The following is a 27,692-nucleotide window of genomic DNA, read 5'->3' as shown; positions in this document are numbered from 1 at the left end:
CATTTCTCCCACACAGTACATCCTTTGTGCGGGTATTTCCGCCCTCGAGTGATTACGTAACTTTGGCGCCTCTAAGCCACCATTTCCGTGCCCTTTAAAATGACAAAAAAAAAAATGTAATAACATAAACAGACACTCCAGCGCGGGAAACAGCCATCTGCTCCTCAACTCTGTGAAATTAGCCGCCCTCAACTCTGATTGGCTGAGAGAATCATTGACCTACTTCCTATTGGTCAGCCCTGATGTCATTTACTCTAAGCGCCCGTCCGCTGTTTAAATCTAATTGGACGAAACCTTTTTGGCCAATCACAGAGCGCAGAGATCTCTTTGTGATTTCCATTGGTCCACAGGTCTACTGCCTCTATCACTGTTGGACACTGCTATTGGTCGATAGCGTCACGTGGTATGAAATCCCCGCAGCTGATTGGTTGTTCTTCTGCTCAGGCGCGATTTTGCAACGCGGGAGAAGTGTGCGGTGGGCGCACACAGGTCAGTTCAGAGGACCCGCCGGGCCCGAAGGAAACTTCCAGTCATTCTCCCAACTGACTGAGGAAACGCCGAGCGGGACTTTTTTTCCCCACACCCTTTCATCTTTGGAAATGAAGGACATATTCACCCCAGACTGAAAAGGCGCGACACCCACAAGTTACTTTTTGACTAAGGAAAGTCTTTCGGTTACATTTTTTTTTCTTCTGCTACTAATACCGGGAATCGGACACCGGTAAGATGGCCGAGAACAAGCATCCGCACGTAATTTTCTGCAACGATTCGCCGAAAAGAGTTTTAGTGTCCGTCATCAAGACCACCCCGATAAAACCGAGGAAAGCGGAGGCGCTGACCCCGACCAGTCCCGGCTTCAGCGACTTCATGGTCTACCCGTGGAAATGGGGGGAGAACGCCCACAATGTGACCCTGAGCCCGGGCTCGGTGAACGGCGCCGCGTCCCCGACCGGGACGCAAACCGCCGGGGAGGCGGACACCGCTTCGTCACCCGACCAGATCAAGGTAAATAAATAAATAAAATTCCATTTCAACCAACCTCTCTTCTATTTCTTTTATCTTAACGTGGCACGATTATCCTGCAGATTAAGCAACAACCTGATATTCTAAAAGCACTTGTAACGTGAAATTACAGCGCAGAGATTAATAATTACCTTTTTTTATATATAAATATAAAGTAAAACCTCTAGGTTCAGCCTCAATATGGCCGAGCAGGGGAGTCATTTAAAAAACGCCCGCGCATTAGGGTGTGACATGCTGGATTTTAAACCCCAGCCACTTCCTCATCCCGGAGCAGCTGCTCATACATGACGTGGAGCCGCGCGCCAAAAATCTAACCGGAAGTGCACGGATTACAATGAAAACGTGCTTCCTTCCTGCTATAATGTAACACGTGAGATGGAAGCAGCATCCCTTATTAGTTACTGTGTGCTAAACTGTTACAGACTGTTATTACGTTATGCTCTTTTCTCTAACTAATGTGATAATTATTGTATATTCACAAAAATCCTTTGTCTGACAGAAACCAGGCATATTTTTTTACTTTAAAGATAGTTAATGTTTTTCAATAGCTAAAACCTGCACGCTGTTAACTTTAAAAGCTTAAATTGTGTTTTCAGGATGGAATCCGCAGAGGCCGACCCCGGGCCGACACTGTTCGGGAGCTGATAAGCGAAGGGGAGACTTCATCCAGCCGTATCCGCTGTAACATCTGCAACAGAGTGTTTCCCAGGGAGAAGTCTCTCCAAGCTCACAAGAGAACACACACAGGTGAAACAGATGGTTGAGAACAGTTGATCCTGATGCCGACCTGTCAGAGGCTGCTAGCAGCTGGACACTTTCTAACCCGGATCAACACTTCTCTTCCAGGAGAGAGGCCTTATCTTTGTGACTACCCGAATTGTGGGAAGGCGTTTGTCCAGAGCGGCCAGCTGAAGACCCACCAGCGGTTGCACACTGGGGAGAAACCCTTCGTCTGCTCAGAGAAAGGTTTGTAAGAAGTGGGTTTAGTGATTATTGTAAAAGTTTAACAGTTCAGTGGTTTAGATCACAGTCCACTTTTTAGGTACTTCCCCCATTGTGACCCCAGTAATGATCTTAACCATCCAAGTTGAGGAAACATTGAGGAATAAGTTGTAATAAATCAAAATGTTTTATTTTTTTCATTTTCTTGTAGTACACACTAGTAAAGTTTTTGTGATGAGCATTGAAACTGTATTTAAATGTAACATGATCTTGTTTGGTTCACTGTTTTCATGCTTGCTTTCTCCTGTAGGCTGCGGGAACCGGTTCACACACGCTAACCGTCACTGCCCAAAGCATCCTTTCTCCCGCCTGAAGAGGGAGGAGCCAAAGGAAGGCCTGGGCAAGGCGCAGTCTGTGGATAACAAGGCCGTTGCTGAGTGGTTGGCAAAGTATGTGACTGTGGAATGTGATATTTTGTGCATTTTATGGAATAGTCTGATTATAACTAATGGATTCTGCCCTTGCAGGTACTGGCGGACCCGGGAGCAACGTGCCCCAACAACGACCAAGGCGAAGCCCCAGGGCAAGGGGAGGGCGGAGGACCAGGAGCAGCAGGACCCCATGGACTTCATCCAGTCTGACGAGGAGAACGGCGAGGAAGAGGAGGCGGCGGCGGCTGCAGAGGAGGAGAAAGGCGCCCCGGGGGGAGCGGCCAAGCGCCGGCTGCAGGAGCAACGAGAGCGTCTCCACGGCGCCCTGGCGCTCATCGAGCTGGCCAACAACCTGTCTCCCTGAACTCTCACCCCCAACCCCAACCCCACCTGCCTTCCTGAAACACCTGCTGTCACTAAACCATGTTCATAAATGCAGATCTGCGACTAGTTTAGTTCATCGAGTTGCTGAACCTGACTTCACGCTGGCAGCTGGACTGGCCTGAGATCAGCGTTCTGCACAGAATTCCTCCCTTCACAGCATCAGGAAGGCACAAGCTAAAGCACCTTATCGAGCTTCCATTTTATCCTTTTAGGCTGCTATAATGGTAGATTTGACAATATGAAGAATGTCTTTCTCTCTTCTGTCTTCTGAAGGCAAAGAAAGGAAACCTAATGTTGAAACGTGTTTTGTTTGCACTTTGGTAACGAGTTGTTTTTTAAGGATATTGTGAGTATTAGAGTGTTGGACCGATGTGTGTGTATATATGGATTAAGCTCAGCTGGACAGAATGATACAGGGTGTGGTCGTGCATAGGAAACGATGAGTTGCATTCAGCTGTCAGTCGGCGTCCCGTCGCGTTCCCAGGTTTCATCTCTGGCGTTTCAAAAAAAAAAAAAAAAAAAAAAACAAGCACAATTTCACTGCGACTGCTGGCAGCAGAAACGGACTGAGAAAACTTCAGATGGTTTTACTTACTGTTGCCCCCAGCGGTACGCCAAATGTATAAGAAGTGGCGAGCAAGGGGTGGTCAAGAAGGGACAAGCGTCAGGGAAGCTGGATGAGTTTGGAATTTATCATGGGTCTGGTTATTTTTTTGTTTTTTTTTTTGAATGAGAGATGATCATTGCAAGCCTAATTCACATGTCTGATGAGGAACACATCCTTTGACTGTTTACAAAATGTAGGTGTAACTACATCTGCCTAACCGGGCATCAGAAGTGTGGCTCCGCAGGCTTTTGTTTTTCTATACACTGATTTAATAATCTACAATTTCCAAGGTTCAGACTACTTTTTTTGTTTGTTTTTTTTAGGTCATGCCATATTTTCATGTTAATGCCAGTTTTCCTCATTGCAGGTGTAACCCTGCACACCCAAAGATTCTGATGGATGAATATATCGGTCATCTTTTATATTAAAAGGTGGCAATTCCGTCATCTCGTTTCGCAGTTCAGGTTTTGGAAACAATTTCCCACATTTTTCAGGTTCAGTTAATGTATCAAGAGTTTAAAACAGAGGGGACATATAAAAAAAAAAGTCCTAGTTTGTAAAGCATCCATTCAAACTGGCATAAATTCAGACATTGACATTGACAAAGCACTTAAACTCCTAATAGCAAAGGCTTGGATTAAGCTTGCAATGTACTGAAGATGGCTCCTGTTTGGCATAAACTTAATCGTGTGATTCTGAGGTTTTTCTTTTGTTTTGTTTTTAGGCGACACTACATCCTCCCAACACTGTTCAGATCCTCTGTCCATCTGGTTGCTTGTGGTCAAACCTGCACCAGAAGCTGTGGCGTTTCAATCGGATTAAAAAATAAATTGTATAGTTGCATTGAACTGGAAAAGGTTTATTGATAATCTAAAGCAAAACATGAGAACCAAATGATATATTCCCAGTTAGATTTTTTTTTTAACCCTGTCTATTTTATGGTTTGAGAAAATTTATGCCATTTTTAATATATACAAGTAGTGTTTGTTAGAAAATTGCGCACAATTTACAGAGAGCTTTTAAGTTTTTAGTCTCAGTTTGTCACAATCCCCTCTGCTAACATCCTCCGACGACTTCCATATTTGCGTGTGTAGAGTGTTCCTGCTTGCTTGGTAGACATTTTATTACACATTTTACACAGATCTCTTTGGCAGGCAGTCCAACACTGTTCTGTATCTCTTCATCTTCAATAAACATTCACAGAATCCAACGGGCTCCATGTGACTTGTCCTTTTATTCAAAAGTAAAGCAGCACAGTGGTGTAGTGGTTCGTATTCTTGCCTCACAGAGAGAGGACTGAAGTTTGAAGCCAACTGGACGACCAGTCCCAACACGTGTTCTGCTTGCATCCATAGTCGGCTGGGATCAATTCCAGCTCTGCGTCTCTGGATTCAGTAGTATAGAAGTAAATATGCTCCAATATGAAGTAAAATAATGCAGCCGTGAGGTGAATGTTGAAATCTTCTCCTTTAGACGATGGAAAGCTTCCCTGTGGACTCCTCTGTGGTGTGACTCCTGAGCTCCGGCCCCGCTGTGCTCCCTCGAGAGTTGGCGTCAAAGGAGAAATATGAGAACATGAGTCCGCCTGAAATACTGCAAGGAAAAGAAAAGCAACTGTTAGATTGTCAGTACTGCTTGAACTACTCAGATTACATGACGTGAATATTGCACTTGTACTGGGCTAAATGTTTTTTCATGCTCATAAAGTGTGAAAGTCTTACCAAATGGTGAGGCCGAGGAAGTTGGTCCAGGAGAACAGGTAGTCTCCACCCACAAACATGCCGATATAGGCTACGGCAACATTCTGAGGAAACCAGCACACACGATTGGTTATTTTGTTGACAGAAAATAACTATAATTTCCTGTGTCATGAACCTGCTGACTGACCTTTATCGCCCCTACCACGATGGTAGTGAGCGCTGAGTTATAATAGTTGCACAGGACGACGGAATACACCACCACAAACCTAGAAGAGTGCCAGAAAGCAAGAATGAAAAACCTCCAGACGACGGCATTTAAAGATATCTTATGAGAACATGGTGACGTACCCCATGAAACAGGACATGATGAAACAGAAAACAAACGTTGCTTTCACCCAGTCCTCGAAAGAGATGGCCTGAGGGTGGAGGAAAAAACACAAAAAGCAGTCATACCGCTTGTCGACAGGCACAGAGAATAGACGTGATGAGAGAGGCTGCAGGTACCTTATGTAAATCTCCAGTGAATGCGCTCGCCACCAGAGTGGGGATGACAATGACGAGCGCATTGTAAAATAACACCCCATATTTTCCCAGGGACTTTGTAGAAGAAAGGAGAAAATTGTAAAGATGTTGCAATAAAACAAATAAATAATGAAAGACAATAACATTGGAAAATCCCAGTTTTTTTATATCCAATTTTAACCATAAAACTGCTTCCATGTGCAAATTCTCATACAACTATATAGAAATACTACAATCCTCTTGGGCGTGTTTAAAATCTGTTGACTTAAAAACGGTGTCAATGGAAAAAGCCATTCTTTTTGTTGACAACTCAACTGAAGTCTTTTGTGAGCTTTTTCATTGAATGAACCAAAAGACATGTTACAAGGTGTACAGTACATTTTTTTTCAAACTTTTTCAGCCACACCCACAGATAAACGAAACAGCAGAAACAAACACGTTGTGACTGTTTGCAGGAAGGAGCTCCTACCTGATCACCGAGTTTTTTCTTGGTGTACACAGTGTTGGCAGCAGTGAAGGCATCGTTGAGAAGGACGAAGGTGTAGCCCTCCACATTGAAAGCCAAGTCTGAGCTAGAAAATACAATGGAGAAGAAGAGGAATGCTTAAAAAAACAACAACAACAACAAAAAAGTGGAATTAACAGAAATGATTAACATTTTACGAAGTCTTACCTGGCAGCGATCATGGCACCAGCAATTATAGCCATGACACAGTACACAATGCGTTTTGGAAATGATTTTCTGGAGAAGGAAAAGCTTTTATTACTCACATTTATAAATATATATATATATATATATATATATATATATATATATATATATATATATATATATATATATATATATATATGTGCATTTAATAAGTCACATTTTCTTCTCTGCGTGTTTCCTATTTCCTTTCCCTCCCCATTTTTTTTTAACCATGTGAGAAACTCATCACTGTAAAAGGGCCAAGTGATGCGTAAAGTTCACTCAGGCCAGTTCCTCACTTTTATTATAAAGTAACTTTAATAGTGCATCTCGCAGCAGTAAAGGCCCGTCCATGCTTCACATGTCCGCGTGGGTGCGCGTTGCGCGTTGGTCCGCGTGACGTAAAAATCGTCATGAATTCCTGTCCGCTAGGGTCCGCGCGGACCGGTCCGCGGACGTCCGCGCAGAATTTGAGACCGCGTTGCGCAGTGCGCGCAGGTCGCGGAAGTGTACGCATGCGCCAGAGCGCCATAGCAAACAAAACATGACGGTAAAAGTGAAAGTAGACGGAGCTCCAGCCTGATGGCTCCACTTAAAGACACCGAAAGAGTGAAAAACTCGTGGAAAGAGAGAGAGACTGTCTGGGGGGAGGAGAAGGTCCGCAGACAGAAGTGAAAAAGTAACTAATCGCTCCGGCGCCGCCCCGCGATTCAGAAACAGAAAAAAAAAGGCTAAATAAACTTTAATACTTAAAGATAATGTACTGACAGTGTATGTGCTTAATTTTCTCTAAATAATCCGTAATAAAGGAGCAGATAAACAGTCTGTAATGCCTGAAAAGCTTCTCGAGGCTGCGTGGATCACCGCGCCTGCATGAGACGCGCACAGCTGACCTCAAAATGTAGCATGGGAGAAAGCGCGTCCGCATCGGTGGTGCGCGGACCTTCCAAAGCAGACGCGGAAACGCGTACATGTGAAGCATGGACCAGGGCCCGTCCATGCTTCACATGTCCGCGTGGGTGCGCGTTGCGCGTTGGTCCGCGTGACGTAAAAATCGTCATGAATTCCTGTCCGCTAGGGTCCGCGCGGACCGGTCCGCGGACGTCCGCGCAGCAGCCAGAATTTGAGACCGCGTTGCGCATTGCGCGCAGGTCGCGGAAGTGTACGCATGCGCCAGAGCGCCATAGCAAACAAAACATGACGGTAAAAGTGAAAGTAGACGGAGCTCCAGCCTGATGGCTCCACTTAAAGACACGGAAAGAGTGAAAAACTCGTGGAAAGAGAGAGAGACTGTCTGGAGGGAGGAGGAGGTCTGCAGACAGAAGTGAAAAAGTAACTAATCGCTCCGGCGCTGCCCCGCGATTCAGAAACAGAAAAAAAAAAGGCTAAATAAACTTTAATACTTAAAGATAATATACTGACAATGTATGTGCTTAATTTTCTCTAAATAATCCGTAATAAAGGAGCAGATAAACAGTCTGTAGTGCGGGAAAAGCTTGTCGACGCTGCGTGGATCACCGCGCCTGCACAAGACGCGCACAGCTGAGCTCAAAATGTAGCATGGGAGAAAGCGCGTCCGCATCGGTGGTGCGCGGACCTTCCAAAGCGGACGCGGAAACGCGTACATGTGAAGCATGGACGGGCCATGGTTTATATAAACATGTGGACATTCAAGAAATTAAGCAAGGAGAATCTCACTAAATAAAAGGGAGGGAAATGGGAGTAGATAAGTGTGATTGAATAATAACAGCTATACATTAGTGCTGACAGTGAATATTGATACAAAAGCATAAAAAATCCTTTAAACACACAAAACAAAGCAGCAAACAGAACGATTGTCAGCCATTTTTCTTTTTTTAAGTTTGAGTGACAGCAGTCTGATGGGATTTATTCTCTGTACTGCTTTATTTATCCAACATAGGGTCTCAGCTGACTATGGGTGAATGCACCTGTAGAGATTCTGGACAAGAGCTCTTCCATCACAGGGCAAGAGAGTCAAACAACATTCACACCTTTCAGCAATACAGTCACTGTTTGACCTGAAACTTGTGCTTTTGGACCGAGAAGAAACCTCACTACCAACACCATGTGACAATAAATAATACATAATGACAAATAAGAGCAAATACCTCAGTATGTACACTTCCAAGATCAATGCCATCAAAATGGTGAATTTCCTCAACACTGTAAACATTGGTAAACTGTAGAAAAAACAAACAAACATGTTTTGAGAGTGACATGAAAGTTAAACTCTGAAATCCACAAAATCAAACATCCAACCTCAGTTTCTTGGTGCTGGCCAGGCCTGTTACATGGTTGCCAAAATACAGCAAAGGAAGAGGGAAAATCTGGCGAGAAAAAGAAAGCAGCTAGAATATGTTGGAGAGCAGAAGCAATAACAGAAAATAAAGATGTTAAATCATCATTTCTTACTTTGATAAGTATGGATCTATCAAAATCCTGAAACTGGACTGTTTTGCTCATTTTGGCCGCGTACAGGACAGCAATAGTGGTGACCAGCTGGAAGAAACACAGCTTGGAATTGGCTTTTTGTCCACAGATAATAAAACTCAGACCCCTGATGAGGCGCTCACCTGTCCCATCCCCAGACACAGGTAGGACGGGAACCTGCAACACACCCGACAGCAGAAAGCCCGGTTAAAACGCTCGTGTGACCCGGTCACGGCTCCACCGCGCGCCGCCTACCTGAAGCCGGTCAGCACCGTTTTATTCACCACGGTGATCAGGAACGAGCAGCAAGCGTAGAACAGGGCGGCCAGCAGCTTCACGGGCCGAGAGTGCTCCGAGGGCTCCCCGCAGATCTTTACAGACATTGTCAGATGAGGTGAGGACACTTGTTAGTGTTGAAAAAAAAAAAAAAAAAGCACACACATCTGTGTGTAGAAAGTGGTCAGATTCCTGGTTTCCTGTTAGTCCGTGCAGAGAGACTGAGGAGGAAGCCGGTCACAGGGGCGGTCTGCAAACTGTTACATAATTCAGGAGGGGTTCAAAGTTTTCTCCCTTCAGTTTCCAGCAGCGTTTGTTTTCATGTCTTTTAGCACAGAGAGATCAAACAGATGCAAAGAATGAACATTATAATGAAACATGTTGGATAAGTAACATTTTAAAAGGCCGTACTGGTGAAGTGTGAGAATATTTTGGATTCTTTCTCCCTGTGCAAGGTTTTTTGTTTCTCCAGGTATTCCACTTTACTTTTGTCCCACAGTCCTAAAACAAATCTGACTTTATCTGGTCAAATTGACCGTCCAGATTGTCTGCTGGATGAAATAGTGCAATTCACAACTAAGGGGATTATGTTGGCTTCAAGGAAGAATTAGGCTGCTTAGAGGATGAAGCATTTTTTAAAAAACTATTTCAAAACAGGAATGTTATAGAGCCAACAAGGAGAGAACCGCAGCCCTCCACAGCTGCAGTTCTGTCTCACAGGATGACCCTGCTAAATGTCAGATTGACAGAGAAGACAAAGTTTAACTGCTGTCAATTTATTGACTAGTGATCACATTATTAAGTTATTACTATTATGTAAGCATACTGGACATTGTCAACACTGAAAAATGAGACAAGTGAATTTGTGGGGGAAAACAAAACAAAACAGCAGAACTCTTTATGTTGTTGTTTATGTGAAAATGTAAACTTTTGTATTTTTTGAAGGCCAAATCTAGCTATTAGCTAGTCCAGGAAAACTTTAACAACCCTCAGAAATTTTGGAAAACAATTACATCCTTATCTCCAAATACTTTGTCTAATCTCCCATCTTGCAAGGTGTCAGAATCATCAGCCACATGTATTGTTTTAACAGACTCTTTGTTTTTTTCTCTATTTACTTTCCTCTTCTGCTGAGCAGCCTTTTATAATGTATTTAATTTGACATCTTTTACAGTTACTGAAGTGCATAAAACTCCTACAGATTTAGATTCTTAAAAACAGCAGGATGAGCTCATACAGGAGCCAATTATGAAAAATGAAGTTGCTGTCAACTTTATTGCAGAACTGCTGACCTACATTTATATGACTCCAACTAGTAAAAAAAAAAAAAAGAAATCAATTTTTTTTTTCAAATGGTTCACTTTCTGCCGCTCTTTCACAGTGGTTCGCCGTCCAAAATTAACAGCTATACGGGCTGATTTCAAATCTGTTTCCAATTCAAGCCCAGACACTGGACGGCCTGATAGGTGGTCAACTTATGTTTACTTATGTTTAATGAAATCATTTAAATTCATCCTGTTGATCAGTCTATTTTTAGAATACCACACAGTCACTGCAGCTACCAAAGCAGTGAACTGTATTTTATGGCTTTGGACAACAAGCTGGTGGTCTTGTTTCTGCTGTTTTAATGCTGTAGACTACAGTGACATAATGTACATGAACACCTGCTCTTCCTCATTGCTTGCATGCATAACCACTTATCACCGTGGTCTGAAATTCATGATGAGTCACTCACTGATCTCTGCACTCTGACCCAAAGCAGATTATGATTATGTCTGCGCACTTGTGGACTCCTTCTCATCGTCGTACCTCTGCATATACCTGGATCAGATCCAAAATACAGTCTGCACTCTGGACTTCCTGTCTGCCTCTAATCCCAGAACATGGACTGAGTTTGGTAAGAAGGCATTCATATACTCAGCTCCCTCTGGCTGGAACACTTCAAAAATCACTAGCATTAAAGAAACTTAACACCATTAAAGATTATGAGACTGTTTTTAATTAACTATAATATATGGACACAGATCTGCTTCTTCTTCTCTGTTGGGCTAAAGAAAAGACTCTGCATTGTGGTGAAATTATGCAACCATTTTCTCATTCTCTGAGCAAAATACATAAGTAGCAAGTTCTTATTTTAGAGCTTGAAATACTTTAAAATCAGAGAATGTGGAAGGTAGATATTCAGGTATACATGGCACACCTTACTCTCAATTCAAATTATAAATACTACAATACTGTAATGTGTCCGGATGTAAGTACAGACAATACACCAGTGAAGCGGTGTCTGATTGAACTGTTCTGGTGTGTATGGCATCCAGTGTCTGGATGTATTCAGTGCAATCTTACACAGAAATGGAATCGGAATTTCATAAATCCAAACTTTTGACCAGTTATATCCGATGACTAAGCTAAACATGGCTCAGACTGTACAAATGTCACACACACACATCTAGCACAGCCAACAAAATAGACTAGAAATACACAATATGGCGCCGTGACCATGTACTCGAACATTTAGGACACTGTATACAAGGAGACATGAATGCAGTTTGCTGCCATCAGCAGTTCGTCTACAAACTTTAATGAGTGAATATCAGTAGATGAGGCTGCAGCGCACAGAGATATTTCAGTTGTTGGGACAGATATATGGATAAGAGAGCATAATCAGGAATGATGTGACTTGTTGAAATGCTTAAACAGAGAAACATTTCAGGATTTGATGTTTCTAGTGTCAAGAACTTGGGCATCAGTATATGTTTTTGGTAGACGAAGGTTATATACTATATGTAATATGTGCACTCTGGTCAAGATCAGAAGTATCTGACAACTGTGGAAATTCTAACCATCACTAATGCATCAGTTTGTCCACCAGGTGGTGCTATAGCACCAAATGATCCATCCATTCATATTCAGCCTGATCAGGGTGTAGTGTCAGCTGGACCCTGACGTCTTCCTCAAAAGCTCATTTTATTTAACCAGCAACAACCAGGAGCTGGTTTTAAGCCGGGGTTGAGTTCAGAATCACTTCTTTGGCTTCTCACGTTTTATCATCTGGCCCCAGAGCAGGAAACCTGCTGCTGTGAATCTTTTCATCTACAGCAAAGAGCAGCTTTGAGGGTGGGGATTTGTAAATACTGTAGGGTCAATGAAACTTTTTGCACTCGCATTTTTGAAATGCACATTGTAAAGGCTGCTTACCTTAAGAAGAAGAAGAAAAAAATAACTTTTCTTTTTCATTTTTAGGAATGATCAAAATATCAATGGTCTTTTCAGAGGACCACCTGGCTGCTTGCAGTAGTGTGTGTGAAATAACTCTGCTTCAAACTTTAAATTCCAGTTGAACTACCTTTCCTTAGTTTTTTGCAGACTGAGCAAGTTTTGAGAGTACGGCAGCTTTGCCCCCGGGGTAAGATCGGTAAGTTACTTCAGGATGGAACTTCCAGGAATGCAGAGGTTTATACAGTCACATAATAACACCACTCTGCTGTGGCTGTGAACTATTCAAACAGTTCTCTGAAGGATCCTACTTGAGTTAACTAAAATTGACCCTGGTATCAAACAGCCTTTTTGCTCATCAAAAAAAGGGCAGTAGAGGAAATAAGTTTGGGAAGTACAATAACAAATATCTTCCTTTGCTTCGCTTTGCAGGGCTGTTTACTGCTTCTCAAGTTCGTTGCTCTAAACTAATCCCTTGTAGATCAGCTTTTTCACCTGTTGCCAACTCCAGTGTGTGTGAGACGAGTCACAACTCAGCTTTGTCCACAGTAAGAGCGATGAGGCACCAGAACCTGCAGACTTAAGCCAACAGATTAAACTACGGCCATTGTTTCCAGCAGTGTTTTGTTTGTGTTACCATAACTTTTTGTGCGGTCCTATCTGACACCACATTTTCTGTTCGCACATCATTCTGTCATTCTTGACATGACATGGAGGGAAAAAAAAACTAAGCAAAAAATCTTGCAGTAGGAATAAATAAGAGGCTACTGGAAAATGTTTGCTATTAGGTTGAACTTAATTACAGTTGCCATGCTTTGACCAGCATCCCTCTGCAGAAACCTGCTCTGACTTGAACTCACCAGGGTGAGAAAGTATTTGTGAGCATTCAAACGGCCGTGTGACTCAAAAGAAGGACAAAAACACAGTAGTTTTGCTGCAGGCCCTTTTGTCATTTTCAACAGTATTTTACTATCATAACAGTTTGGGCTGACACGAGTCTTATTGTCAGCAGACGAAGGCCTTTGCTCATGTTTGAACTGATATTATACTAGCAGAAATTACAGACGGGTTTAAGATCTGCTGCAGCCAATATGACATTTTTCCAACCAAATCTGTTGAGCATGTAATAGTTTGTGGCAAAACCTGTAAAAATGTAAAGAAAGAAAGAAAGAAAGAAAGAAAGAAAGAAAGAAAGAAAGAAAGAAAGAAGATGATTTTTGTAGAGACTTAAATTTAAAGTGAAATAAAGATGCTTGAAACCTCTAAGTCTCAGCACAGGTACTTTTATTCAGTGATGAAGATGATCAGACAGAGGAGAAGGCCAATGCCAGCAATATAATCAAAAATACGAGACATCTCGGACCACTGCCCTGCGAGAACTGATCAGAGTCAGAACCCCAGGCGAATAACCTCCATCTCTCACAGAGAGGGGACTTTATACTATGTTTTTGCATAATTAGGGAGATGACATGTTCGTCTCACTACTTCTTGGAATTTAGACAGTTACAGTAAGTGTCCAAGACGTTCTTGTTGTTTACCTTGGGGGCTTTTTGCAACTGCCCAGCTTGTCTCAACACGCCACGAATACAACAGCTTGATGTATGGCCGATTCTTTACATTCTGACCGAGAGTCAGTTCCCTTTTCTGACTGATCTTGACCGGATCTCTTCACAATTATAGCATAAGTAATTTTTAGCTTGCTAAGCAGTTATAGTTGGGATAACTTCTACTCCTATATGCAAGTCATGGCATTGCAACAGAAGCAGAAAAGCAGAAATACAATATAATCAAAAGAATTGAGATCAAATATACAACATGATGCATGATTAAAATGTTGAGTTTGTCTTTCCATTTCTTTTTTTTTTTTTTTGCAGATTCTTTCTATGCATAACTTTTTTTTTCCAATAAGGAGGTAAAAGATTCTGATTCTGATTCTGAAAAGTAACCAAACAAACCATGTGAAACGAGTAAAATGAAAAAAATACTTAAGGACAAAAAGGAAAAATGCATTAACTGACTCATTGTTTCCTCGGGGAGTCAGTCAATGAGGAATGTGTGCCAGATAAATCATCTCATTGAAGATCTCCAAAAGCTTTTACAGCCTGTACCCTGTAGCAGCTTGTCTCAAGGATTAGATCTTGTCTGAAGTGGATTCTGGGTTTTGATCATAACGAAACAAGTCCAAATGTAGAGAGTCCAATTGATTTTAATTTGTTTTTAAAGATCTAAATAAGTGTTCTCTGTTGTGTTATTCAATCAGATTGTTCTGCCTGTACTTGTCATCTTTTGTTACAGGTAGATGACATGAAAACAAATGTTGTTTTTTTAAAATAATTTTGCATGACATTATTCTTCATCGGTAAGGAAACTTAAAGTTGGAAACATGAAATTCAACAGGAGTTCTCTGATGTGTGATAATGTGATTTTCTCCAGTTGAAATTTAAAAAACTGATCACATAGATTACACATTACGACCAGGAAACTATTTTTATTCCGGGCCAGATTTGGTTCAGTACATTTACTTGGTTAGTTTCGATTTTTTGAGAGTGCTGCTTGTACTTCTGTTCCCGTCCTTCCTTTGTGCTCACGGAGGAAGCGTCTTTTTGTGTAAGACTTCTTTTAATTGCATGTCTGTCCTTGAGGAAAACAGCACTCACAGGACAAATTAACCTGTAAGGGGCACAAGGTCTTCAAAGATATACGATCATGTCGAGTTCAGTGTGCTCTGAGGTGCCTCCTCCTACCCGGTGAAAAGAGAATATGCACTGAAAATGTACTTTATATTTATTACTGAACTGTTTCTAACCAAAAACCTGTGCTGGGATATAACAGAGGCCTACATAAAGAAGCAAAATATCTGATGAAAGTGATTGACAGCTGTTACCCCTTTTTGGAATCTGATGCTTTATCTCAAAAGCCACTAAAACAAGCTGCAGTCTGCAAGCTGCAGCTGGAGTCTGCATCAATTCCACCTTCAGAGCAGCTTTAGCATGAAAAATATTTGTCGAACATAAGTTTTGCATCTCAAACATCTTTCTATTCATACTTAAAATTCAAATAATGTTATATGTATCTCCAAATGCAAGCTGACATAAAGTACACAAAGAGAAGTTTATAGGGATTTACTTTTTTTATTGTAAAAATACAAATGAAAAGAAAGAAATATTTATATCTTTAGCTCAAGTAAAGTTTACCAGTTTGCAGTGATAGTCTGTTGCATGCAAAACATTTGTATTCAAAATATACTTGAGTGTAAAAATCGTATAAAAGCAGTTACTTATGTATCAACTGGTAAGGAAAACTTTAATGTGTCAATACGACCAGATCCTTATGGTTAGAAAATTGAAAATGCATGAATGAAATTACACAGTACATATAAATTGTATTACACACACATTTGTTTATGCAGAGTAACAGAGATTCATTTTTAAGGATTTGCTGGTTTCACCTAATCTGCAATAAGGAACTTTACTACATCAAAACCTCTCCCGAATGCCATGTAGAAACATATTACATATGTTTAAAAGAGGAGAGATTCTACACTCCACATCTCAGTTCTTGAACCCGCGTGCGCTTCGTTTCATTTTCCTGCGAATCCTTGTCAAGATGGCCATTATCTTGGGATGTGCACATACTGGCTTCCTCAGGCCCTTGACATGCAGTCTGTGGATCAGCAAGGAAAGACAATTCATTTTTCAGTCCTGAAAATATACTGAGTACACATTATGAGTCTTTTGCTTTTCTGAAAAGTCAGCTGACTTCTGACAGCAGATCTTAGTTAATTAATTTATTTCATTGTCATGTTGTTGTTATGTCCAGATTATCTGCATAATGAATAAATGTCAGTGTGAAAACTGCAGATGTTGTCCCCTTTTGGCTCACTGCTACTCACATCAGTGCAGCAGTGTTACAGGCACCAGTGTTTGTCTGCATCTTCCACCTTTGCACTTTGCGCAGCACGTGTTCTGGGATTTCTGTCTTTGTTGTCACACAGCATTTTGGGATGCCAGCTGCAACGGGAGGTTGGAATTAAGAGTACAAATGAAAAAAAACAAAAAAACTGAGTAATCAAAAGAAAGCACTTCATCATATCAAAGCAGCTCATTTTCACAGAAACATTTTCACTACGGTCATTTAGTTGGTGGAGTTGTCAACAAAGTTGTCTGAACTTCAAAAGGCCTGGAATGCACAATGTTGTGGAGAAAGGACAAGAGCATGCAGGTGAGTTGAAGTCCTGAAACAGGCTTTCATCCATGTATTTTTATTCTAAAAGATGAAATCACAACTGATTAACCTTTACATGGACTCAGTAACAAGACACCAGCATGAAATCCTGAATAGATGGATTTCTTTGCATTGACAGAGAATCTTTCATGCACTTGCACCTTTCACCTTTAAAAACTCCATAGCATAATCATACACATAATTAAATGCACGTGCCTTCTTGGTTTTAGCCTTTATTTGCAGTGAGAGTGGAGTCCTTACCTTCAGTGTAGGTGAGAGTCAGAGCGTAAAAACACACAATCACACACAGGACTTTCAGATCCATGGCTGAGGGAGCAACTGTCTGGAGGGAACTTGTTCCTGCTCTTTAAATACTGACACAGAAGATGTGCACACACCTGAGTACCCACCCACATGCATGAGTGACAGATGTGTGAGAATGAGCTGTTTCCAGTCAGATTCTGAGAGGATGCTGAAAACGCCGAACGGTAGAAAACATGTGTGACGATGTAATACGTTCGAAGCACATTATTAAATAATTGTTAGTTTAGCTTTCTTTTTTCTTTGTTGTTCAAACTGTCTTTACTGGCTTCTTCCCTCAGACACGCTCTGACAGGTTTAATAAGCACTCTTTTGAAAAGGATCCTGCCTGACTGATGGATACCGAATGAATACACACGACACACCTAAAGCCATGGAGGACGGGATGCAGGTCACAGCGACCAAGGTCAGATGGAAACATAAACGAGGATTAAAGTTTGACTGATACAGTCATCTGAATGTTTTGGAGAAACGTACAGTCACTAACAGTGACATCCCCAGGTTGATTTGATCTTGGAAGATTTCTCTGCATGTTCTCGAATTGTTTCCATGGGTTTTCTCGGTTATTTGGCATGCATGTTATAAGGAATTGTGCACCAAATAAGAATCTGCCCAAAGTATGCAAGACAATGCATTGTTTTTCTTTTTAAAGGTTTTCAATTGTCATAGAAAATCCTAAATCTTACAAGAGAGTGGGGCTTAAACAGGATGTTAAAGAAAAAAATTGAGTATTGCGCATTCTCTGAGATACTGTCAAAGCATGCATATTTGCCTTATGTAGCCCTGCAGCTCCATGCTTAATCAAGTTAAAACCTCTCAATCACAGAAGAGTTGTCTTGCACTAAAGAACCAAAGAGCAAAAAGACTGTATTTTGTTTCTTTTTGTCTTGTCAGTAACTCTGACTTTAGACCAAGAGACATTAGATTTAAAAGAAATATACATCTTTAATGGAAATGAGATCCCTACCATTTGGCAGCAAGATCGACAACTGTTTGATGACCGATGTGTGTTTAGGTGTGGTTTTCAAATCTGTTGTATATTGTGCAATATAACTGAGCGTGCAAGCAATCAATCTAATTACTGGAAGAAGAAAAAAAGTCAAGAGCTCCCTGGGGGACTTCCCAGCAGAACTGACAGACTAATTTGGTTTCACTTTAGCGTGAGCCAAATACAAATGAGAACACAGGATTTGGATATTGAGTCAAATCTTTCCACATCTATGTCATGACTTGAATTCATTTTATTTCTTTCTTGCCAGAACCAGTGACACTGATGGATCTCAGTAATTATTTTTCTTCAAGTTAAAAAAAGTTGCCATGCAACCATTAAATCAATCAAAACGCCCAATTACTCTCAGACAAACTACCAGGTACAAGACCTTGCTTCCCATACCGATGGTTCAGGAAGACTTTACCAACGAAATGTCATCACCCATTGTTTTGGCAGCAGTGTCTGCTTCAATCATCACATATAAAGTGATCTGAGGATTAAAATTTACCACTTTTAAACCATAGGCAGGCCAGACATGTTGATACACTGCAGTGAAAACCTGCGTGCTCGGAGGCGGTGAATGAACCCAACAGTTTATGAGTTGTCATGTCGGTGCAGAGACTGCCTGCTAGACAACTCAATAAACCTTTTGTGGGCTGAAGCGATTTCTCCGAAGAACACATCAAAACGTTCCTATCACCCATCTTCACTCTTTCACTCACAAGCTCATGCAGGCAGATTGGGTAACATAAGAACAAAATACAAAAGTCTTCATTGTAGTGATACATTCTGTATTGTTTCTCTTTTCTTTAAATGTACAATAATGCTTCTACTGCACACACAGGAAATGCTCAAGCATTTTCATTCAGATGTTTTAGATCTTTTACTTATTTACAGTGATTTCTGCCTAAACTCATTCATTGGAGAAGAACTTTAGTTTACAGTATGTGCATTAATATTTACATTTGAGAGCAAATAACATCACTTCTCTTCCATGATTTGTACATCAGTAGCTAATCAGTGAACAAGTGGAACAAAGCCAGAATTTTCTTTTTTGTCTACTTATATGTTTCGGTTCAGAGTTCAGATTTGGAATCTTCTTGTGGAACATGGTCTTCGTTGTCTTTTTCAGCTTCAAACACACATTATCAGTACTCATTCTGTCCTCTTGTGGCCACATGCAGCAGACGCAGCAGCAGCTCTGTAGGGGAGCTCCTCACAGAGCTATGAGCCAGATCTGAGAGATTCTCCTCGGGCTGGCAGTCAGAGTCCACCACACAGCTCTCTGAGAGGGAGGAAAGAAAGGACAGGACAGGACAGGAAGGAAAGGAGGGGAAAAAGACATGAAAGAAAAAGAAAGGACAGAAAAAAAGATGTCATTCAGTGGCTTAAATTGCATGACCAGAACTTGAATGCGTGCACAGTTTTATATTTTGTTAGGAGTTCTTTGGGAACTCTTCGTCATAAGCAGGAGCACAGGGGGTCTGGACTCTGCTTAAATATACAAACAAAACAGTTCCTTTCCAGTTTATCACCCTCATCAGGAAAACTTTGATTTCACATCCACTCCTGGTCATTGTGTGAATGTTTTATCAAACCGACTCCAGAGACAAAGCATTAGCACAGACTGTACCCGAGTTGCAGCAGAGTCCTGGAGCAGCGCAGCGTCCCCCCTCAGAGCCGCAGGGTCTCCCTCCTGCCTGGCAGGGGGTCAGCAGGTAGTTCTCCTCCACGCAGTGAGCTGCTTCTGGGGAGCCCAGCAGGCAGCCCAGACCCTCCCCACAGCAGATGCTGGGGCCGAAGCAGTGGCCCCTGTCTCCAGGGCCACAGGACATGCACTACAAGAAGAAAACACATACATGAATAAAACTGGTGTAGATAAATATATTCCAATATTAAAAGTTGTTAGAATTTTGGAAGATTTACATCTTTGATTGTTTGTATTCAAACATGAAGCAAATATTAGTTATTATTCTGTAAGTTATGGTTATTGTTTAATGTTTGGTTTGATTTTTTTCCATCAGTTCTATTGTATTCATTACACCGATTCAACATGAAGGATGATTTAGGACTAACAAGTAAGAAATTCTTTTGGAAAAGAAAACTTTTGTACAATATTGAAATATTTATTGCAATTTAAGTATACATAAATTCAAGTTTATGCTACTTCAGGGAAAACATACCAGAATAGACCTGAAGATTTTTAGAGAACAACACAGGTAAAACAGAGTATTTTTTTAAATACCATTCTTGCAAATATGCTCTAATTTTTCATTGACATAACTTATATTTGTATTTAAAAAAAAAAAAAACTTAAAAAGCAGCAGTCAGAGCAGTCCTCCAGTCCAGAGCAGAGTGGCGGTCCTCACCTGTCTGACCGCGGTGTCCGGCAGCGCCCTCTTGCCTCCTCGGGGGCAGTTCTGGATGTAGCAGGCGGAGGAGAGCGCGAGCAGCCCCAGGACGCACAGGGGGGACCAGGACTGAGGCATGGCTGCAGATGTGGAGCGAGGAGCCGCCGTGTGACGGCTCGGCCCCGGTCACCCCTCACTTTATAAGCACGTGGACGTGATTTGACGAGGCTCATCGATATGTGACGTCAGCGTGGCACCGTCGCGCGCCCCCCTCCACGCGCCCAACCAAGGCCACCGTCGTGCGCGCCTCGTGCGCGCCAGAGGTCGCCTCGGATGTGGCTCCGCATCGGATGAGTGTCATCTAACAAATATAAACGCAAAAAAAAAACAGCAGTGACAGCAGAAGATGGCTTTTCTGTATTCAGCGCGGCGCCACGCGGCCACCCTGCAACTTTCCTGAATAATTTGAGCCTCCGTGGTGGGAGAGGACACAAGAAAAGACGCCTCATAATTGAATTTTGTGGACAACTAATTAGATTCTAAGAGCAATTCACGATGATCATGCGAATGCATGCACGTTTGGGTTTATTTATTATTTTTTACTTCTGTCATGCCTGGTGTTATGATCACCTCCAGGTCACTCCAATTATCCACCTGACGCAACATGAAACTGTTTGTGAGCAAAACAAAATTAACATTTCTAACAAGCATCTGTAGTGTTGATTATTCATTTGCATGCTCAGGTTTGCATCTGTTCTATTAACTGTTGTGATGCTGATTAAGGAGTAAATAACAAACGGTAAAACTGAGCAACAGAGGCAGCAGGTTAAGCTGTTTAATTGGCTTCACAACATTCAAGCCCGATCTCTCCATAAATGTAATCAAATTATACACCAAGTACATTTGAAACATTTCTTTTTTTTTTTTTGGCACATTGTTCCCAGATCCCAAGTTATAGTGGGCAAAGGTCAAAGATAGAGGAACAATCACAAACACCATCACACAAACTTCCCCATTAGAAAGACTGGGCTTTGATTATTCAGGTTCTAGTATATTCCGCGTTTGTCCACTCAAATGGGTTGATTATGTACACTGGAAAAATAATGCTGGTACACAATAGACGAAAAACTGTTGTTTTGCAGATTAACTTTCATTTAAATCCCGATTCCTTGTGATCCCTTGGTCCAGTTCTGATTCAGTCGCCAGTCAGAACATGCAAACTACACACAGAAAGCTTCTTCCAGCAGTGAAAGATATTCTCATTGAGGCTTGGTGCTGACCATCACACTAGTGTGCAGCTCCTTTGTATGTCATATATAATTATACTGCTATAGAGCACTGGGAAGCCTAATATGAGTAATAGAGCTGAAGATGTGATTTGCACCCTTGTCTTATCTACTAAAAGTTTATCAGTTTTTTTATGTGGGTGGCTCTTCCAGTCCATGCTTTCAGCTCTTCAGACGTTAACGATCAAACAAGAGTCAAAAAACAACAAGCTTTGGGAATGTTCACCAGTGCAATCCACACAGAGATCAGAAGCTTGTCCCATTCGTACTAAATTTTTGAAATTCTAAAATTAAAAAAACAGAACTTCCAATATAAAGTTTATTAGCAAGAATAATTTTTACAGCAACAACAAGAAAATGTTCAGAGAAATCTAACTATATGAGTATAAAAAAGAATCATTTGAGCATAAATGAACTTGAGTTTTTACAGAACAAATAAAGGTTCTCTGAAAAAGGTTGTGTAAAATCAGTTAGTCCCTCTGACAAATAGACACGAGTTAGAATCACTTCAACACTTTAGAGTCATTGAAGTGCTTTTTCTATCACTCAGAGCTCAGAAGGTGAATCTTTATTTCAGATACACAACTGATTTCTGTCCTTGCTCCTACTGAGCGGATACAGGATCATGACCTTGGTTAAGCTTAACGTTGTCAGGGAAACCAACCAATAAATCACAGTGTTTGTGAAGCCTGGTAAATACTATTGGCCTGACTGTTCACAATAACTTGTGCCTGTATTGAGAGTGAAATGTTCAGTACATGACATAATGCAGACTCTACATAGAATCAGTAGAACACGACGAAAAAAAAAATATAAGCATGACAATTACATGATGACCTTCTGCAAGTCCTTTTCATTCATTCTCCTGAGTTAGCGATTATCATCTTAAGGCACCCAAAAAAAAAAATAAAGCAAGCCCAGAAATGAGGACATGTGGAGGTGAGCTGAACCCGTCTGCCGTTTACCTCACAGTGACAATCACAGAGCCTTGGACAGACTCGATTTACACCGAGATCCTTCTGGATGCTCTCGTTAGTCCCCCAACCTCTTTTCTGTGCATTCTCAGCACAGTCCGCACATTCAGGGTCAGTACAGGCGCAGCAGATCCAAGGTTGCAACCACACTTCAGTCCTCCAGTGAAAGGGGTGAGGGGGTGGAAGAGAAACGAACAGGACTTCATTGAAGACTTTTTTTTTTTTTTTTACTCTGCTTAAAAGCTTTTTATTCTCATGGACATTCTTAATTGTGAACATGTTTGAGCCATGTTATTGTGATCTGATTTCATGACGTGGGTTCAAGAAAGCTGAAAGGTGTACAAATCACAACAACCGAGTTAATTTTAACACAGGCACGTTGGACAATGCATAAAAATACAACACTCTAAAACATGAGACAAAGATTAATGATTGGGAATGTGGTGAGACAAGTACGATTTAGAAATAAATTCCAAGACAATATGACAAATATGAAATGAAATAAAAGAGAATCAAGGTATCAACAGGAGTAAAAAAATTAAACAAAACACTCCATGTGTTGAAAATTGTGTGTACATTTATTTTTTCATTCAGAAATAACATCTTGTTGTAAAATGTGGTACATTTTGTGCGTTGGTTGGTCTCTTCTGTGCCTCCCGTCAGTGATGCACGCGGATGATGGCGCTGTGTGGGGTCGAGCGCTGGCAGGTCGGACACAGGATGTGATTGGATGTTGCCACAGAGAGCGAGTTTCCTTGTTTTGATTTCATCTGCAGGCAGGAGCGGCACAGCAAGTGGCCGCACGTCAGGCGGTAGACAGACAATGCTGTTGTAGAGTAAACAGAGACGGAGCGGGAACAGGACGCGCACGTCTTCTCGCCTGCTGAGCAAAAAGTTAAGAGTGAAACCTGTTAAGACACTGTTTTTCATTCACATTTCAAATTGTAAATCAAATTTTGCATTTTTAACCCATATTTCTGTAAAGCACTGCCTAAAACCTTCAGGAGAGGATAGATGCTACCTGCAGACGGGCTTGACAAGCTTGAACTGGGGTTCTGCGGTGTGGTGGTCTGTGATTCGGAGTCGACTGGCTTCCGTTGCAGCAGGTTTGAAGTGAAGGAGGGCCGGCCCTGTAGGGCCGAGGAGAGGGCCTCGTCCAGACTGGACGACAAGCGCTGCTCGTGAGAGCTGTAGCTGGGCGCTGGAGAACCAGGAACAGAACCGTCAGAAAGAAAAAAAATCACTGCATGTGTGGAAGATGTAGAACTTGTTACTCACCAGAAACTGAATCTGCTCTTGTTTTTTTTGTTTGTTGATCTCCAGCGATTAACATTTCTGTAGATTCTGTGGAAGTTTCAGTGAGAACTCGTTTCTTTCCTTTGTTTACCTCTGATTTTCTGCTTTTGTTCAGAGTCTGGATGTTAGATAAATCATTATCCGTATCTATTGAAAGTCCCGATCTGTAATTTTCTGTTTGCACAGTCCTGTTGTAATTGTCGACATCAGCAAGATGTGGTACTGCAGTCCTGTTTTCTGAACATTCAGCAAGACATGAAGAGATCTGCGGTGGTCCGTGTGGTTTGGATTCTACGAGTCTGGAGGCCTGTGGATTCTCTCCTTGATCTTGTCTTCCCAGCATCCCTTCCTTCTTCATCATCCCACTCTGTAGCAGGAAGTGGTCGATGCGGCTTTTCAGCTGGGGGTTGGGCAGCGGCTGGGAGGACGACGTGAACGGGACTCCGGTGAAGGGGTCGTTTGGGGGCCGACCCCAGGTGGCCTCCCTCTTCTGGTACTCCTCCAGAGTGGCGTTGTCCACCGAAACGCCACAGGGCAGCAGCAGTGGCAGCGCCATCACCTCCTGTGTGATTGGGTCAAGGAATTCGTCCGGGATGGAAAGACTGGCAAAGTGAAACAAAAGACATAAACAGAGATAAATTACAAGCAAATGTTTGCATTGAGAATTGAGAAGAAGGAAGAACTTGCACAGGAAGGAGATGTCCTTCCTCCCCGTGAGGAAATAAAGGGGTCGCTAATGGATTTTTCTGAGCTATTCTCCAACCGAATGAAGACATTTTTCAAACCATAAATCAATAAAAATGTGTACATACTTTGAAGGAGCTTGCGGTGGTTGTGAGGTTTCTTTAACAGATGATGTGAAAAAGGCCGGTTGTCTCAGACGTGGCTCGCTGGCCTGGTGGACTCGTTTAACCCACTCCACTTGCTCGGCAGAGCAGCGGCGAGCAGGCTGCCCCCACACGGTCAAAGCCTTCAGTCCCAGAGACGACGCTGCCCCGCCAAACGGCACGGTCACACGGAGCTGCGTGACAGCATCCAGCGAGAGCACGCCCCGGCTCCACAGCTCCTCGTGGCGAGAGTGTGCGTGTCGCGGAGGAGGCGGGGAAAGAAATGGGGCACGTGGGCGAAAATTTGAACGAGTGAAGCAGACTTGAGTTTCTTCCCTCAGCTCACACCGGGCTACCAGTTTAAATTCGGGAGTTGAACCGTTGGATTCAGGGTTTGACTGAGACTTGAACACATGCGCTCTTAGCTGAGAGTCACTGGCGGCCTCTTCACCCCACTGCTGGGCCTGAACGCTCCACGGGTGAGATTTACTGTCACGATTTCGATGTTTCTCTGAGTTGTGAGTGTTTGGGTGCTTTGCCCCCGTCTTCACATGATCACTTGTCAGAACCGGTTTGTGGTCAGAGGAGGGAAGAAGTGGATCAGAACTGGTGCTGATCTCCAGTCTCTTGCAGGCCTGACCTCGGTCCATGCCCCAGGGCCACAGCTCCACGTCCACCCTGCACAGCTCCACCTGGAAACCGAACTGCAACGTCACCTAAGATGGAATAATCACACCGTGGGTTAAACACAAACTCGTGAGCAGATAGAGTGATGGTAGATGGACGTCATTCTACCTGTACAGGCGGTCGGAGGAAGTACTCCAGCTTGAAGCCCCGCCTCCTGACTGCTGGGTCTGCTGACACGAGGTTTGTAACATCATAGCCATCTGCACACACCTGCAGTCAGAACAAACATCGAGTACATTTAGGAAACAATCAAAATTGTCAAATTCAATGCTTTAGTTTTGGCATGCATAAGAAGGTACTGGAAGTACAGGAAAAGACCAAGAAAGGTAAAACTAATAGAATTTTCATGGAGGAGAAGTAGAAATGTTATCCCCCAAGTTTGTTTCAAAGACAGCCATGATCAGATTACAAAATACCAACAACTAGAACATAACAAGGACAGGACAGCTGTGATTCAGTCTCCCACGCACCACTTTGTCCCCTGCTTCTTCACTGTCACATTGTTGACCTCCACCTACATCCTGTCTTATTTTCCATCCGTGTGTGTTTGTTACTCCTTCTCATCTGGACCTACTCTTGAACCTAACAGAAAAGAATGTGAATGGCATGAGAAACTTACTCCCCTCAGAAAATTAGAAATGTGTCTTGTGCTCACACTGTGGAGACTGGAGCTAGCATTAGATAGGTTACTTGGCTGTGGCAGCAGATTTTTGCCATAAAAGCATTGAAGCTATTTGGAAAGCGATTATGTTGGAGAAAACTGATCCACAGGAAGGTACAGCTTTGAAGGGATTCTTCCACACCTTGTTGCAATGAGCGGTTGTACAAAAGTGAGGCAGACAAAGATTCACAACCATCGTCACCATGAACCTGTAAAGACACAAACTATTTTTAGATTGATGCACATACATGAAGTGACACTGTGTGCAGATCAAGGTAAAATGACGCATTCAGAGAAAAAATGTTCCATGTTAACATACAAAAGGAGTACATGGATGTTGAGTTACACTTATATTTCATTTGACCATCAACCTTACTGCAGAACAAACCTTCAACATGTCGACTGACATTTTCACCCCTCAATCACAAAGGTGTACAGTGACTTCAAAAACAAAGACAAAAGAAATCCAGTAACCCCTGTACATTACACATCTGGATACTGTATTCAAACTCCATTTTGGGGAGTCGCAACAGTGTTAATGTGATCAGCTGATCAAACAGTTTGAGAATTTTTTGCTGATGATTTTACTCAAGATTCATCTTTTTATCATCTGTAATAAATCCTAGAAATCTCATCCTAGCTTCATAAATGTGAATCTAGTCTAGTTCTTTCAGTGGTTTGACCAAAATCTTTGTTTTTGGTATTTTAAGCAGCATCTGATCCTTTTTTTGAGAAATATGCTCTGCACATTAAGAAAAAAAGTGACTTTTCTCTAAACTCACAATGTCACGACTAAGAAACCATGAGAACATAGATGGAGGATCTCTCATGCATTGTGTATTTCCTCAGTTTCCAAATGAGTGCGTTTAGGACAGTGTATCAAGAACAGGCAACTTCAGTGTAAATTCAAAAAAAAAAGTATCCTTACTCCTTCAGGAGGCAGCACTTCTACCACTAGACTGGAGCGATCAAAATTACACTTTACGAAAAATATGAATTACAATTTGGTGTCAATGTAGAAATGAAATGAGGCTCAGAATTGGTTGAAATTATTTCCTTATTTCCCTCCCATCTCACCAATTGCAAAACTATGAATGCACATATATGCATTTTCTTTTTTTGTAAATTGTAAGGGACAACAAAATACATGGAAGCCTACATAGAAGTCTCTGTGCAGTATGTACAATTACATACACGTTGTAATCGTGTATGATGGTGGACAGTGTGTATTTCTATTTTATGACTACAAAGTTATTATTTGCAGCTTTGACCACTAATATTATTTATAATACCAATAAAAATTAAAATCAAAAGCTTCAAAAGTTTCAACTTTTCAAATGGGAAATGAATGAACCAAATCAAACTGAAAATCATGGAAATGGGGATTCTGGGGAACTGGAGATGAACAGAAGACACAAAGCATGTGAAGTCACAATGACCAATATTTCCTGCAACATTGTATCTTTTTCGTTCTGACAATGAGCTACAAATTAAATAGAAAATCCAACATGAGCAGAACATAACAGAGCGTTCAGGTGTACACACTGAAAGCTCAGCTTGCACAATGTTCATGTTTCAAAACTGACATATAACATTCACTTCAGCAACTACAGCGGCGTTTTAAAATCTTACTTTGGTCGGTCGTTTGCACACTTCTTGTTACTTCTTTATTTTTTGCGACTCTGACAACATAGATGGAAAAGGCTAAAAGCTACTAGCCACCACAGCTAAGCATTGAGCCAGCAGGAGTACGGACACTGTGAAGGGACATATGCCATATTTGCGAAGTCACTGTTTTCGGGTTGTTCGAGCATGTGAGATCAGACTTACA

The 27,692-nt window shown here is 41.9% G+C and overlaps 4 protein-coding genes across 5 annotated transcripts; 1 reads left to right on the top strand and 3 right to left on the bottom strand.

The window, feature by feature from the left end:
* The first annotated feature begins 511 nt into the window (after nucleotides 1–511).
* Nucleotides 512–3,309, top strand: znf367 (zinc finger protein 367). Its single transcript, XM_030104281.1, has 5 exons — nucleotides 512–1,005; nucleotides 1,620–1,770; nucleotides 1,870–1,989; nucleotides 2,276–2,414; nucleotides 2,493–3,309. Exons 1-5 carry the CDS (start codon nucleotides 727–729, stop codon nucleotides 2,758–2,760), a joined length of 957 nt encoding a protein of 318 aa, XP_029960141.1. The 5' UTR covers nucleotides 512–726; the 3' UTR covers nucleotides 2,761–3,309.
* A 1,002-nt stretch (nucleotides 3,310–4,311) lies between these two features.
* On the bottom strand, nucleotides 4,312–9,134 carry slc35d2 (solute carrier family 35 member D2). The gene is made up of 12 exons (XM_030104280.1): nucleotides 9,007–9,134; nucleotides 8,895–8,928; nucleotides 8,734–8,820; nucleotides 8,581–8,648; nucleotides 8,430–8,501; nucleotides 6,283–6,351; nucleotides 6,079–6,181; nucleotides 5,592–5,684; nucleotides 5,436–5,503; nucleotides 5,275–5,353; nucleotides 5,109–5,191; nucleotides 4,312–4,980 (listed from the first exon to the last, which is right to left on the bottom strand). The coding sequence occupies exons 1-12, from the start codon at nucleotides 9,132–9,134 to the stop codon at nucleotides 4,857–4,859; spliced, it is 1,008 nt and encodes a 335-aa protein (XP_029960140.1). The 3' UTR covers nucleotides 4,312–4,856.
* Nucleotides 9,135–18,927: 9,793 nt separating this feature from the next.
* avp (arginine vasopressin) lies at nucleotides 18,928–20,282 on the bottom strand. Its single transcript, XM_030104784.1, has 3 exons — nucleotides 20,149–20,282; nucleotides 19,413–19,617; nucleotides 18,928–19,064 (listed from the first exon to the last, which is right to left on the bottom strand). Exons 1-3 carry the CDS (start codon nucleotides 20,266–20,268, stop codon nucleotides 18,928–18,930), a joined length of 462 nt encoding a protein of 153 aa, XP_029960644.1. The 5' UTR covers nucleotides 20,269–20,282.
* Nucleotides 20,283–22,652: 2,370 nt separating this feature from the next.
* Nucleotides 22,653–27,607, bottom strand: ubox5 (U-box domain containing 5). Of its 2 annotated transcripts, none has more exons than XM_030105140.1 (7): nucleotides 27,494–27,607; nucleotides 26,004–26,070; nucleotides 25,309–25,410; nucleotides 24,499–25,229; nucleotides 23,669–24,288; nucleotides 23,412–23,591; nucleotides 22,653–23,273 (listed from the first exon to the last, which is right to left on the bottom strand). In XM_030105140.1, the coding sequence occupies exons 2-7, from the start codon at nucleotides 26,064–26,066 to the stop codon at nucleotides 23,050–23,052; spliced, it is 1,920 nt and encodes a 639-aa protein (XP_029961000.1). In that variant the 5' UTR covers nucleotides 26,067–26,070; nucleotides 27,494–27,607; the 3' UTR covers nucleotides 22,653–23,049. The 2 variants fall into 2 exon arrangements, with proteins under 2 accessions (XP_029961000.1, XP_029961001.1); XM_030105141.1 differs by having other exon boundaries at nucleotides 22,653–23,270.
* Between the last annotated feature and the right edge of the window lie 85 nt (nucleotides 27,608–27,692).

Source organism: Salarias fasciatus, chromosome 12 (assembly GCF_902148845.1).
Source record: "Salarias fasciatus chromosome 12, fSalaFa1.1, whole genome shotgun sequence".
Classification (NCBI taxonomy): Eukaryota; Metazoa; Chordata; class Actinopteri; order Blenniiformes; family Blenniidae; genus Salarias; species Salarias fasciatus.
Note: the sequence above shows the minus strand (reverse complement) of the source record. Positions and strands in the feature narration are given on the sequence as shown.

What these genes read in the sequence shown, in the direction of transcription:
- avp (XM_030104784.1), bottom strand. Translation starts at nt 20,268, where the DNA reads ATGCCTCAGTCCTGGTCCCCCCTGTGCGTCCTGGGGCTGCTCGCGCTC. An exon ending in CGGACACCGCGGTCAGACAG is followed by an intron (nt 19,618 to 20,148) that starts GTGAGGACCGCC and finishes TTCTTCTTGTAG; the next exon opens with TGCATGTCCTGTGGCCCTGG. An exon ending in AGGACTCTGCTGCAACTCGG is followed by an intron (nt 19,065 to 19,412) that starts GTACAGTCTGTG and finishes CCTCCCTCTCAG; the next exon opens with AGAGCTGTGTGGTGGACTCT.
- ubox5 (XM_030105140.1), bottom strand. Translation starts at nt 26,066, where the DNA reads ATGGTGACGATGGTTGTGAATCTTTGTCTGCCTCACTTTTGTACAACC. An exon ending in TCCTCCGACCGCCTGTACAG is followed by an intron (nt 25,230 to 25,308) that starts GTAGAATGACGT and finishes ATTCCATCTTAG; the next exon opens with GTGACGTTGCAGTTCGGTTT. An exon ending in CCACCGCAAGCTCCTTCAAA is followed by an intron (nt 24,289 to 24,498) that starts GTATGTACACAT and finishes TCACTTTGCCAG; the next exon opens with TCTTTCCATCCCGGACGAAT.
- znf367 (XM_030104281.1), top strand. Translation starts at nt 727, where the DNA reads ATGGCCGAGAACAAGCATCCGCACGTAATTTTCTGCAACGATTCGCCG. An exon ending in CGTCACCCGACCAGATCAAG is followed by an intron (nt 1,006 to 1,619) that starts GTAAATAAATAA and finishes TTGTGTTTTCAG; the next exon opens with GATGGAATCCGCAGAGGCCG. An exon ending in CTTCGTCTGCTCAGAGAAAG is followed by an intron (nt 1,990 to 2,275) that starts GTTTGTAAGAAG and finishes TTTCTCCTGTAG; the next exon opens with GCTGCGGGAACCGGTTCACA.
- slc35d2 (XM_030104280.1), bottom strand. Translation starts at nt 9,134, where the DNA reads ATGTCTGTAAAGATCTGCGGGGAGCCCTCGGAGCACTCTCGGCCCGTG. An exon ending in GCCAGCACCAAGAAACTGAG is followed by an intron (nt 8,502 to 8,580) that starts GTTGGATGTTTG and finishes TTTTTTCTACAG; the next exon opens with TTTACCAATGTTTACAGTGT. An exon ending in TTGGAAGTGTACATACTGAG is followed by an intron (nt 6,352 to 8,429) that starts GTATTTGCTCTT and finishes TTCCTTCTCCAG; the next exon opens with AAAATCATTTCCAAAACGCA.